At 34.2% G+C, this 13,021-nt stretch overlaps 3 protein-coding genes and 1 non-coding gene across 4 annotated transcripts; 1 reads left to right on the plus strand and 3 right to left on the minus strand.

Annotated features, from left to right (window-relative positions):
• Positions 1-2,433, plus strand: LOC107026705 (probable polyamine transporter At1g31830). The gene is made up of 2 exons (XM_015227778.2): positions 1-194; positions 555-2,433. Exon 2 carries the CDS (start codon positions 595-597, stop codon positions 1,999-2,001), a length of 1,407 nt encoding a protein of 468 aa, XP_015083264.1. The 5' UTR covers positions 1-194; positions 555-594; the 3' UTR covers positions 2,002-2,433.
• A 14-nt stretch (positions 2,434-2,447) lies between these two features.
• LOC107028255 (increased DNA methylation 1-like) lies at positions 2,448-6,497 on the minus strand. Its single transcript, XM_027919351.1, has 4 exons — positions 6,334-6,497; positions 6,119-6,218; positions 5,738-5,929; positions 2,448-5,554 (listed from the first exon to the last, which is right to left on the minus strand). Exons 1-4 carry the CDS (start codon positions 6,456-6,458, stop codon positions 5,462-5,464), a joined length of 510 nt encoding a protein of 169 aa, XP_027775152.1. The 5' UTR covers positions 6,459-6,497; the 3' UTR covers positions 2,448-5,461.
• LOC114078454 (gibberellin 20 oxidase 3-like) lies at positions 3,027-4,971 on the minus strand. The gene is made up of 3 exons (XM_027919334.1): positions 4,829-4,971; positions 3,823-4,054; positions 3,027-3,287 (listed from the first exon to the last, which is right to left on the minus strand). The coding sequence occupies exons 1-3, from the start codon at positions 4,969-4,971 to the stop codon at positions 3,027-3,029; spliced, it is 636 nt and encodes a 211-aa protein (XP_027775135.1).
• A 6,149-nt stretch (positions 6,498-12,646) lies between the features above and the next one.
• On the minus strand, positions 12,647-12,720 carry TRNAV-AAC. Its single transcript has one exon. It is a non-coding gene; the product is annotated as a tRNA-Val (tRNA).
• Between the last annotated feature and the right edge of the window lie 301 nt (positions 12,721-13,021).

The following is a 13,021-nucleotide window of genomic DNA, read 5'->3' on the forward strand; positions in this document are numbered from 1 at the left end:
TACAAACTTAATTTTGAAATCTCCTATTTTATTTGGCTACCATACAACTCAAGAGAAAGTGACACTTCTTAACCTTCTGCAAAAACTGGGGACTGATATCTTATGATCTATCAGTTATACGCTTCTGCTTGGTGTTAGCTTTTAAGGGCTACAAAAATGGTGTAATTTCTCAAATGAATTGCCTTTCTTTCAAGGTCTTAATCTCTTTACCTATCTCCATTTTGTTCTTTTTCTTTTTTATTACACTGCCTGCGGTAGAAGATCTGATGCATGGTGAATAAGTAGTGGGGTTTTCTATTTTGTTTTTGAAATTGTTCAAGATTGAATCTTTTGTTGTTGTATGCCGATGTATAGAAAAATTACGACGACCCATTATGTGAAATTGTCATTCTTGATTGTTCTGGTAAATTTAATTGTATTTTTGTGCCGACCCATGTTATCAATTGTTAAAATTCGTTTGTTGTTTTGGTGTTTTGTTCCTGTAGTTAGATAGTGTGTGGTGATTCTTGAGAAATATGATGATTTTGTAACTTGAAACTTGTTGGGAGTTGCAGAAATTGAGGGCTTTCTGCTCATAGAGAAGCTGCAATACCAATGGGGGAGTTCGATGATGGAGAGTATGCAGGGATTAATGAGGTTACATCACCCAGAGAAAATAATGCTAGGAAAGTTTCAGTCTTGCCTTTACTTTTCCTCATTTTCTATGAGGTTTCTGGTGGTCCTTTTGGTGTTGAGGACACTGTGCGGGCAGCTGGTCCTCTTCTTGCTCTTTTGGGGTTCTTGGTTTTCCCATTCATATGGAGTGTCCCTGAGGCATTGATTACAGCTGAAATGGGCACCATGTTCCCTGAAAATGGTGGTTATGTTGTGTGGGTTTCATCGGCTTTAGGTCCTTATTGGGGCTTTCAGCTAGGTTGGATGAAATGGTTGAGTGGAGTCATTGACAATGCACTTTACCCTGTTTTGTTCTTGGATTATCTGAAATCAGCCATCCCTGCATTAGGTGGCGGGCTTCCTAGAGTACTAGCGGTTTTGGTCCTTACTGTGATTCTTACTTACATGAACTACAGAGGCTTAACTATTGTAGGATGGGTTGCTGTTTCGCTTGGTATACTGTCAATTCTTCCTTTTGTGGTTATGGGGCTCATTTCGATTCCCAAATTAAGGCCTTCAAGATGGTTAGTGGTAGATGTACAAAGTGTTGATTGGAACTTGTATCTGAATACTCTCTTCTGGAATCTAAATTACTGGGACTCAATAAGTACTCTTGCTGGAGAAGTACATAACCCAAAGAAGACTCTACCTAAAGCTCTCTTTTATGCTGTTATTCTAGTTGTTCTGTCCTACTTTTTCCCTTTGTTAATTGGTACCGGAGCTGTTCCTCTTGAGCGTGACTTATGGACTGATGGCTATTTCTCTGATATTGCGAAAATACTGGGTGGAGTCTGGCTCAGAGTTTGGATTCAAGGGGCAGCTGCAGCGTCAAATATGGGAATGTTTGTGGCCGAGATGAGCAGCGACTCTTTTCAGTTACTTGGTATGGCAGAGAGGGGTTTGCTGCCTGAGTTCTTCTCTAAGAGATCTCGTTACGGAACTCCTTTATTTGGGATCCTCTTCTCAGCTTCTGGTGTGATTTTACTGTCATGGCTGAGCTTTCAAGAGATAGTAGCTGCAGAAAATTTCTTGTATTGCTTTGGCATGATCTTGGAATTTATAGCATTTGTATTGTTAAGGATGAAGTGTCCCCATGCACCACGCCCATTCAAGATACATGGGGGAACTGTTGGAGCCATCATATTGTGTATACCTCCAACCGTTCTCATATGTGTTGTTTTGGCCTTGTCTTCATTCAAAGTCATGGTTGTAAGCCTTGCTGCCGTTGCAATTGGTTTGGTGATGCAACCTTGTCTTAAGCTTATCGAGAATAAGAGATGGTTGAAGTTCTCTGTTAGTTCTGATCTTCCTGATGATATTACAACACATGAACCTTTACTTCGTTGATTCCCTAAAGTGCTTTATAAGGTACAACTACTCCACTAATCATGACAGCAGTGATAATATGGAATCTTCAAATGCAGAATTATCATGGAATGCATGAAAACAGTGTGAAACCGGTAGAAGTGGTTGTCGAGGTTTGGATGATCCTTCTCTTTAAGAATCTTATCGAAGCTTCTAATCTTGTAAGCTTTATTTGCCTCGCTCTTGTACCTATTTTTTTAGTCTTTGTAGCTACAATTTCTAGAGCATCAATAGCAGAACAGGTTTATCAAAGGTTTAATTATCCTTTTTCTCTTTATGGATCTTATAGCGGTAGCTTCTACTTTTGTATTCTGTATTTCCCATCATTTGTGCCTATATATATTTGTGTCAAGTAGTATAAGTGATGGTCATTCAGGAATGCTTCAGAAACAGACGCTGATTTGTTTTTATGAAGTGACTTCATTACTTGTGTAATGCACATTGAGCTAATAACAATGATAATGGTGGAGCTGCAACTGAATCCGTAATGTTTACAAATGAAACCATGTCATATAAGTCTGAGCTCAGTATGCTTATTTCACAAGTGGACTTAGCTCGTTATAGAATGAGCCGAGTTTTCACAAGCTCTATTTAACTTGTTTATGGTTAGCAAAGGCTTGGCTATGTTAGATTTTTTATGCATTTTTTGACCTGGTAGGCAAGTTCTATTGGTCATGCTATTTAATCATGTAACAATGTTTTCCTATATTAGAAAAGTTATGGTCATTTAGAACGAGATGAGTGAGTCGAGCTCAATAAGAACTAAGTTCTCCATCGTGCTCAAGCAAATTACTTAATCGAACCAAGTTCCAGTTTGGAACTTGAGCTTGTTATTAAACCAAACTAGCTGAGCATGTATTCTTCTGTCACTTTGCATTTATTCTCTTCGAAGGATAAGAAGAAAACATCAAGAAGTACTTTTGCATTCAAGGTTGAAGTCTCATCCAAATTAGTGGATCTTGCTACCAATCACGACTAGAGATTTTAAATGAAGAAGGATTCAAGTTTCAACTAGAAATAAGGAAATTATTGATGGCAACAGCTTTGCCCCTAACCCTCCTGGTAGTCAAAAGAAGGTGCTGCAGTTCACCCCACGTAAAAGGTACATATTTTCTTGGATTAGAAACTGAATCAATAAGCTGTGGAGGGCATTCAATTGTTGCACTGCTTGTTGGATTCATGAAATATGCCATTGATAGCCTCTGCTTCTCCTTATTCACCACTGCCCTGTGTATAACACTCTTTAACCTTCCATTTGTCCAAACTTGCTTGAAATATAAGGGTGTATAATTCTTTGTCAAAAAAAATAAGGGTGTATAATTACTCAATATACAAAAAACATGTGTTTGGTATGGCATAAGTTAGATAGTTTTCTGATGAAACTTTTGAGTACTAAAGATAGGTAATGTCTAAATGCTGGTTGGAAGAAGTTATTGACATTAAGAGCTGAGATAGTCATAAGTAGTATGAATTCCAAGTTCCATCCATAAGTGAGGGCAAGCCATTTCATTTTCCCTTCAGATAGGAAGTGTTCTTGTGGGAGAACATGATCCAGTAACCTAACATCATCAAGTGACTTCCTAGTGAAACAGTTTCTTGAAAATGATTTCGTCATTCCAAACATCAAGAAAATTGCAGTTGATCATGTAGTAGTAATAATTATGATTTCTTCTTTTGATCCTTTGAGAAAGGGAGGAGAGAACGACCTCAAGGGTGTCAGCAATATTGATGACAAATGAATTAGGAAGTAGTCTAACTCCAATCCATTGTTTGTCATTCTTGAGGACTTGGAATGCTACCAACCTGGTGTTGATACAATATGGTTAATGATTGGGAGTCTGAATAAATCCCTATGCCTACAATCTTCTCTGCAAGAGGACAAGGAGGATATCTGCTTATTCTAAAAATAGTAGCCTCCTTTTCTTCAAAGTTCTTGCTGAAGAAGTCATATGCAAGGCCTAATCCATGAGCCAATATCTCCATTATAATCATCCCTAGCTTGTCCATTTCTTCCATGTACTCTATCATTGTGTTGCTGTTAATTTATCAGAGTTAAAAACAGCATTTTTGGTAAGATTTTTTTGTTTGAGACAAAGGTAGCCAAGCATATTTTTGGTAAGAATTTTGTAAACTTAAGTGTACTTTTTCTAACAACTTAAGCTTAGATGAACTGGTTACACAATTTAACATGATATTAATTATAGATTCAGGTCTTGAGTTCAAATCTCAAATCTCACCGCCACCCTTCATCAAAAAGAATTTGTATGTGCTTAGCTAGGGATGCAACCCTCCTGTACCATGCTCATCCGAACCATTTTCGATATGGAGCATATATAAAAACTTTTAAGGTTGAATTGATCAAATTTAAATCTTGAATTCGTCTCCATGCCTAGCCCATCAAAACGAACCAAACTCGCACATTAAGGGACGTATTGAAGTATCGTTATATATGTACCTAAAGGTGTGTTATTGGTCATCATAGACCTTTTTTGCGAATTGGACAACTATTTCAGGTGACTGCAGTAGCTGCAACATTTCAGCCCAAGGCAAGTTCTTCTCATAGTCGGGATTTGATGTGTAATACCCCAATGGGAAGCTTGATGTTTAGCCACCTTTGAGCTTTTGTTCCATGGGAAGATAAAAAAGCTCGTGCAAGCGACTGGTAAAATTCTCAACTATCTCACTAGGCACCCCATAGTCCATAAGCTTAAAGAATCCCCATTTTCTCTTGCTTTCACCATATCTTGGCAGATAATTTTCCTAAAGTTCTTGAATTATTGTCCCAAATACAATTATAAAGACTTATCACTGAAATGTCTTGAATTTCATCTCCGAAATCATCATGCTTAAGTGAAGGCTGTTCTTCCTGAGATCATATGAAATTCTTGACTTGCATTTATTGCCATTCATTGAAAGTGTCTCAACATGCTCTTCTTCAATTTCAGGTGCCATTATTAGACTATAGATATTTTTGACATAGTGTGGTCTGTGTCTCTGTATATACAACCTCTTTTGGCCCTGCTACTTAATATATACAGAGTTTCAAGTTGTCCTTTTCGATATTTAAGAAAAGAAAAATGGTATATCTATTGCATTGTTCAGGCTTTTGTTTTCTTGTTGTTGCCACCAATTTACCCTAGGAAAGATCTCTAGGATTCTTTGGCACTATGTCACTTTGGAAAACATTCATTATTCATGACATGTAAATAAATTCATGTTTAAGCAAACAAACCTCTACCGAATCTCAACAAAAAGAACGAAACTTAAGAAAAGAAAAAAACATGAGCATAACAATGTTTTTGAAATTGAGGTACATCTGTAACAAAATAGTATATAGGCATGGCCTGTGAAATGTAAATGACTAGCTAAGAGGTCTTTACTAAATTTGAAATCCTTATCATAAATATAGGAACTACAGTGCTTCGAAAATGCAATTTAATTATCAGTCTTTGTCCTGTTGATGAGATGCTTCAACATTCAAGTCAAAGGATCTTGGCTCTTCACATTTCTTCGGGGAACTCTGTGTCTCCTCTGGCTGCAACAACAAATATCATACCTTAGTTCCAAATGAATTGCAGTCGGTTATATGAATCCTTAATATCTGTTCTACAGCATTAAGTTAAGATTAGGCATATAATTTTTTTGTTTTTGTTTTTTTGGTTAGGATGGAGGAGGATTAGTTAGGATGAAAATAACCTCAAGAATTAGCGCAATATACCTTATCAGAAGCGGATGAACAGATGTCTTTTTGCAATCTCACTGAAGTATGGAACATCAATGTATTGTGCAATGTTATCTCTTTTGGTAGTGGAGAGCTAATGAGACGAAAACCATAGCTTTCTATCCAAGTCCCTATGCGCTTTGATACTGATGGAATTACCAGCTTTTCTACCTTTAGAAAGCTAAGAGTCTGCAACAAATAGGATCATCAGCTCAAGTAGTTCTAAGAATTAACAAAAGAATTTAACTTTTGTACACTGGCAGTATAAAAGTTAGGTCATGTTAAAGATAAGTATAGGTAACCGTTCAATAACAATAGATTAGTGACCTCAATAATCAGAAATATATCGATAGTGTAAAAATGAGATGACATTCTTACTGATTCAATGGCAACCATTAGCTTTTTGCACATTCCTTTTCTCCTATATTCCTTATTTGTCGCGATGAAGGGCATTTCAGCAAGGTTTTTTCCATGAATCCTGCGATATATTAACTAGATGATAAGCATTTAAAAAACACATATTAACTAGATGATAAGCATTTAAAAAACACATACTTATGACTGATGATATCTGGTTTAAGAGAGATATATACCTTATGGTTGCTGCAGAAATGATCTCTTCATCCTTTTCTAAAATAAATGTGTGAAAGCCCCTGAAATTCACCCTGTTGAAATTTGACCTGCAAGAAGTTTTCATTAGGAAATAAGGAGAGTTCATGTGTTCATTGTTCAGTATAATGATGAGAGATTGTAGATTACCCGCAGTTGTAGACCAGACTTTTGATGACATCAATTTCAGTATGCCTGTCTATAATTTCCTCGAAACAATCTTCCATAAGTCGTCGTGCCACGACTAGTTTGGAGTGACACACAGTTCTTTGATAATCGTCTTCTATATTCATTCCAGAGCCATTATCTGTGTTCTGAAGAAGTGTCCATTTGTAGCTTTTATCGAGCTCATGTTCAACACCAAGATAGCGCCTCTCCAGTTTATCATAGATCTTCACAATGATTCAATTCAAAAACATCTTAGTTATCATTAGTAGTAGCTAATAAGCCTATAAGTCATTTCTAAGTACAAGGTCTATGTTTATTTCTAAGTCTAATGCAGAGACAGTAAATGTTATGCAATTTCTTCTCATTTGCCTAAGTCTAAATAAGACAGAGTTGTCCGCTATTTGTGCTCGTGGGAGATAGCAGGTACCTAGAGGAGTAATCAAGCTACACACAAACTGATTTAGGCACCTCTTTTCACTCTGCTACTAAGAAAGAAACATTAAAGTTAACTGCTTTAGGATAATGTGTATTACCTTTTTGCAGGTAAGGTCACAGAATGTGTCTTCTGGGGTCTCATTCATGTCTAAACTGACTGGTTCTCTGGCTTGACGGCACTCCCTGTGATCTGTACAATAGGAAAAAAATGTACTGTCTAAAATTGCAATTCCTTAGAGGATAAGAGTTTGCAACATAGAACAAGAAACTCAAAAGGGTACAGACAGAAGCAAGAATTTTTTTTTTTATCTTCACTTACATTTTTTCTCACATTGTTGACATTTCTGCAAACAAACATTTTCATAAGCAGGATCACCACAGATTTTGCATACACAAAATGGGCAGTACCACGAACCATTAGGAACCTCCTGCAATTCAGAAACTCCACAATTTATTAGTCTCAGTATGATTTAACCCGATTTAAGATAGTTATGTAGTAAAGGAGAGCCTTGTTGCAACGATAAGAGTTGCAGTCGTATGACTAGAAGGTCACAGGTTCAAGTTTCAGAAACAAAATTTGCAGAAATGCAACATAAGGTTGCATACAATAGATCCTACCCCAAGCCTGCACATAGCAAGAGCTTACTGCAGACTGCATATGATATGTGATCCAACCCTTTCCCATTTCCGCGCACATAGTAAGAGCTTAGCTGATGTTTAAAGATAACTATATAGTGAAATAGTGGAAGTGATCTATCACCTGCATTCCCAAGCATATCTCATGATGGTAAGTAGAGCTGCAGTTGTCACAACACATCAGGTTCCCTCCATCAGCACAAATCATGCAAGCATCATCGTACGAGTCACTAGCATCATGGCTGGTTTCAATTGAGTTAAACTGATGAAATTGACTTTCTTCTGGTAGATACCAAGCTTTAACCATGGAAGACAATAGCGAACAACATGTTTCAGCAATGAGAATGTACTCGTAAGGTTTGCTAGTTGTTCCTCCCGCATGCTTATAGAAGTCTCCAACTGTAAGAACATTACAACAACAAGAACAGAGTATTCCTTCCTTCTTAATTTCCCCCATTTTCTTTGTTGTCTCCTCTTCTGTGACAACAACTTCTGCATTTTGTTGAATTACACCACAGTCTATTAGCCATGTAAGTATTGTTGCTCTACTTTGTTTTTGACCATTTACTTTCCTTTTTCTACTTAATCCTGCTCTTTTCCTCTTACTCCGCGTATTTCTCTTCTTACTTGAACCAGAAGAATCTTCATTATCCTCTGAAGAAAATGTATCATCTTTAACATGTTGCTCTATCCTCGAATGCCGATTTCGTTTTCTGCTTCTCCCCATTGAATAATTCTCAAGAGCTGTATCATCTTCAGTGAGATACCCTCTTATGGGGTTAGCCAAAAACTCTTCTTTAGCCTTTTTCTCAGGCAATTCTGCACCATATTGTAAGTCACTCATGTTGTATGAAGATTCTGAACTCCAAGAACTAGAACTGCTTCTCTGTCTTCTTGATCTTCTTCCTGCCATTTTTTCAATCATAAAACAATCTTCTTTAGACTTTTTTTTTCCTCCTATTTTTGAGAATGAAACAAATGGTGCTAAACTTATAAAAAGGTCAAATAATAGTTGTATACATTTTTTTCTAGAATAAGAAATGCATGCATAAAACATAATAAATGAGTGATTTGTTACTCTATTCACAATGATTCTTTGTTGTTAATGCAATTTATGCAAAGTTTTTTTTTAGAATGGTAACTAAAGAGGTTGATAGAGGGAGAGTAGATTTTTATTATCAAATGACATTATTACAAGTGTCAAGCTGGTTAATAATTTTATGCAAATTTGGCATAGCAAGTTTAAATAACCTATAATTTCTAAAATTCTAATAGGTTTGAGCAAATATATCAAATAATTAAACTGGTTACATTTGTTTCTCTATTTTGATTCATTTGTTGGTTAGGGACTTGAAAAATGCTCCAAAAATTTAATGGCATGTTTGGAAACTATGGTGTGATTATTAGATTGTGAAGCAGAAATTAGACCAATAGGGCACTGCTATCCGCCTGTCGTAACAACAACAAAAGTCCTTAACTAAACGGTATAAACAACAATGTGAATCAAGTAGCCCTTTACCTTTAATGAATTCACATGTAGTCACTAGCTTTCCCGATTCGCTGTTTTTGCTTTGAATGAATTCAAACGTAGTAACCAGCTTCTCCAGTCCACTGCTTACTGCTCACAACACCGTTCGATCTATACTGCAATCAACAACAGAGTCAAATTAGGTCGGTCTTTTCTTGGAATGGATTCACACACAACACCAACTTTCCCAATCTGTTGCTTACTACTCACAACAACATTCGACCTATACTACAATCCACAACATTGCCGAATCAAACCACCATTTGACTTGAATCAATTCACACGAGAACACTGTTTTCTCAATCTATTGTTTATTATCTACAACAACATTCGATTTATACTATAGACAACAATAAAGCGAATCAAGCCGCCCTTTGCTTTAAATGAATCCACACGCAACTACCACTTTTCCGATCTGCCGCTTACGATTCACAGCAACATCCTACCGATATTACAGTCAAGTTGTTTGCTTAATCTCATGTCCTTCTATTCATTCATTTCATAATTATACTATGTGATTACTATCAATTCTTTGCGCGCGGCGAAATTGAAGACTGTAATTACACTCTGTCAATCACAAGTTCCAAAAAAAAACCTAAGTGTTAGACCATTTGTTTTTTGGCTTAAACATGCTACTTATGGACCTATGTTTTTTTTGGTATTTACTCTATAATTTGCTATTTGCACCCTAATGTATATGCTATTTTGTGACTTATACCTCATTCTATTATTTTTAATGAAATGCACCCTAATTTCCTTAGTTCTTTTACAAAATCATAAAAAAATTCACTTTTAATCATTTACAATGATAAAATAGTAAAATCAACAAATTATTATATTTATTAAAAATACAAAATAATATGATTAGATTATTTTCTTCCTAATAACATAATTGATTGTTCTAGTTAAGGTTGTCAATGAGACGGTTTGGTCGGTTTTCTTAAAAAATTATGCCATCTCAAAATTTTAGGTATTTTATGATGTATAATTAAAATTAATTTTTTTAAAATTATTTCAATCATATCGGTTTCTTTTTGGTACCGGTACAATTAAAATAACATCTCAAAATATACTATTATTAAAATATTTCTTTCACAAATATGTTCGTGAAGAAGCACTTCAGTTCTTCACCTTAAAAACAAGAACGTCAAACCTTGTTACCGTATTGGTGGATGTTAAACATTTAATAGGAGTGTTTGTATATGTTTAGGTGTATTGTTTGATAGAGTATCTAGTATAATATCACTTATTTTTAAACCAAATCAATTAAAGATTAAAGAGCAAAGACCCAAAGTCGCTCAATCACTAGTCACCACTCACCAGAGGCTTGAGACCTAGGTTATATTTTCACAGTTCTATTGGAAAAATGACATAAATCGGTTGGGTTTAAGTTCGTTTGTTTTTTCATATGCTTTTGACACCCCTAGTTCTGGTCTTAGTTAATACATGTACAATGAGATATAAATCATAAAATTATGAAAGTTAAAATAAATATAAAAATTATATAATAATAAAATAAATATGTATTAAATAAATTTTAAAAATCATAAATATAATATTTAATTGGTTTGATCTCGAATTGACTTTTACTAGTTAAAATCAAAGCAAGTCAAGTATAGTTAATTTTTTCTCCAATATCAAATCAAGTCAAACAGAACTACTAGTCCTTTTATTTTCGATTCAATTCAATTTGCAGTTTGGGGTTCGATTTTTGTTCATCGCCCCTAAAAAATGTACTAGAAACGAATAATTTTTTTCTTTCATTTTAGTGGAAAAGAAGTGACAAATGACTTGTACATTTAATATTGTTTTTATTTTTCATTCAAATCACTTTTTATTTTTCTTTATATGTAATTTTCTATTTTATTCCTTTGTACATAATTGAAACAAAATACCTTTTTATGATTTCAAAAAATAATAATGAGATTAGCTAGGAATGCAAATCAGTAAAAATAATAGAATAAGTTATAAGTCATAAAAGAACATAAGCAACATTATTAAACGCATAAATAGCGTGTTATTGGCAATACACTACTTTTTTTGAAGTTAAAATTTAATAAAGTTATGTGTTAATGTACTCTTCTAAAGTTGTTCATTTATGATTTTTTAAGTGGCAAAAGAATGATACTAATTTGCGTTTTGATCTTATTATATATATATAAATTTTGTCATTTCCAAAATACTTTTAACTATAGTCTATAGGCAGAGGTAGAGTTATAACTTTACCTATGAATTTAATAGAACAAAGAAAATAACTTAATTACATAAATATGTCAAGAATCCAATGAGAATTTAGAACTCATAAATTTAAAATCTTAATTATAACTCTGATTGTATTTAATAAAAATTCAAAAGAAACAATGTCGTTGATTGATTCAACCAACACGAAGTGAGGAGCTTATACGGAAGGTTGGCATAATTAGGTGACTTTTAGAGAAATCAAAGTGTAATTTTTGTTATAACCTTAGTGGGTTAATTATATCCTTGTTTTTTTTTCTTTCTTATAATTTGTTATTGAAACAATACTGGATTAAATGATCTAACTAGAAATTAGAATATTAACCATGCAACTAGTCAGAGGCGCATATAGCTAGGTGGGGCTTCATGGGTTCGGACGAACCAAGTAGTTTTTTTGTAGACCTTATATTTATACTAGAAAATTAATTTTATATATATATATATATATATATATAAATTATAATTTATATTTTATAATTTTTGTAATTGTTTTATTCTTAGTTTTGTTTAATTTTATAAAATTACAAATTTAAATTATCTAAACTACAATATATAAGTATAACTTATAAATTATAACATATTAATAAGTAATAACTTATAAACTTCAAAAGGTTTAAATCTTGAAAAAACTTAATAAGTAAATTTTTTAAAAGAAATATCTTTAAAATAAACTTAAGTAAAAAATTACATTATAAATTTAAAAACTATTCATTTAAACTTAGAAAAATAAAAAAAAAGATTCATATTTTCGTAATTCAAAAAATCATTTTTTGAAATAGCTAGATGTGTCGTCCTGTTTATCTCATCCCGTTTCATTCCGGTCCGTTCTGGTATGTTCTGGTTCCATCCCCGTTTATAGTGGGACGGTATGGAACTGTGTATCCGTACCGGTAATTCCGGTTTGGTTCATCTCGGTACCGCTCAACTCGTCTCGTTCAGGTCCGGTAGTTCGTGCCGATCCGGTGGTTCCGTTCCGATCCGTTGCCCAGTCTTAAGCTACTACGAACAGAAAGTCATATATTTACAGTACCCAAAATACAAAATGAGAGTCAATACAGAGAACAACATCGACAAGTCTCTGGACATCAAGAGCTCACCATTAGTGACGAAATTAGAATTTTCAATAAGGGGGTTCAAAATCTGAAAAACAGACATGAAGTAGTTGAAGAGGTTGACATCTACAATATAAACATAAAAAATTATTTTAAAAGCATATATAGAGGTGTCAAAAGAATAAGAAAAATCGACCAAAGCAACGGAACTCCTAGCAAAAAAATAAGTCAATAACCAAGTGGCTTCGCCCGGACTCGAACCGGAGACCTTCAGTGTGTTAGACTGACGTGATAACCAACTACACCACGAAACCTATTCTGGTCACCCTTCGAGTTTATAAATACTAGTCTTTAACAAGAAAATTGAACCTCACCACTTTTATCATTTTTCAAGTCTCTTAAATTCAAATTGCTAAATTTATTTTTCTGCATTCTCATAGAAGTTTAACACTGGTGCCTTAGTTCTTTAAATGCTAATTTATGTATGTCTGGAAACCTCAGATTAGTAGTGGAATTATGATTTTTTAATAAAGGAATATCAAAATATATAAGTATATACGAGAAACTAAAATTTCACACTTTTTAATTTTGAGGACGATTATGAGAAATTTAGTA

Source organism: Solanum pennellii, chromosome 8 (genome assembly GCF_001406875.1).
Source record: "Solanum pennellii chromosome 8, SPENNV200".
In the NCBI taxonomy this organism is placed as follows: domain Eukaryota; kingdom Viridiplantae; phylum Streptophyta; class Magnoliopsida; order Solanales; family Solanaceae; genus Solanum; species Solanum pennellii.

Excerpts from the sequence above, each read along its gene's own strand:
- LOC107026705 (XM_015227778.2), top strand. The coding sequence starts at position 595 with ATGGGGGAGTTCGATGATGGAGAGTATGCAGGGATTAATGAGGTTACA.
- LOC114078454 (XM_027919334.1), bottom strand. The coding sequence starts at position 4,971 with ATGGCACCTGAAATTGAAGAAGAGCATGTTGAGACACTTTCAATGAAT. Across the intron at positions 4,055-4,828 it reads ATGAAATTCAAGACATTTCA|CAACACAATGATAGAGTACA; the intron begins GTGATAAGTCTT and ends ATAAATTAACAG. Across the intron at positions 3,288-3,822 it reads CCATATTGTATCAACACCAG|CAAGTTTGGACAAATGGAAG; the intron begins GTTGGTAGCATT and ends TTATATTTCAAG.
- LOC107028255 (XM_027919351.1), bottom strand. The coding sequence starts at position 6,458 with ATGAACTCTCCTTATTTCCTAATGAAAACTTCTTGCAGGTCAAATTTC. Across the intron at positions 5,930-6,118 it reads TAATGGTTGCCATTGAATCA|ACTCTTAGCTTTCTAAAGGT; the intron begins GTAAGAATGTCA and ends TATTTGTTGCAG. Across the intron at positions 5,555-5,737 it reads GTTCATCCGCTTCTGATAAG|CCAGAGGAGACACAGAGTTC; the intron begins GTATATTGCGCT and ends TTGTTGTTGCAG.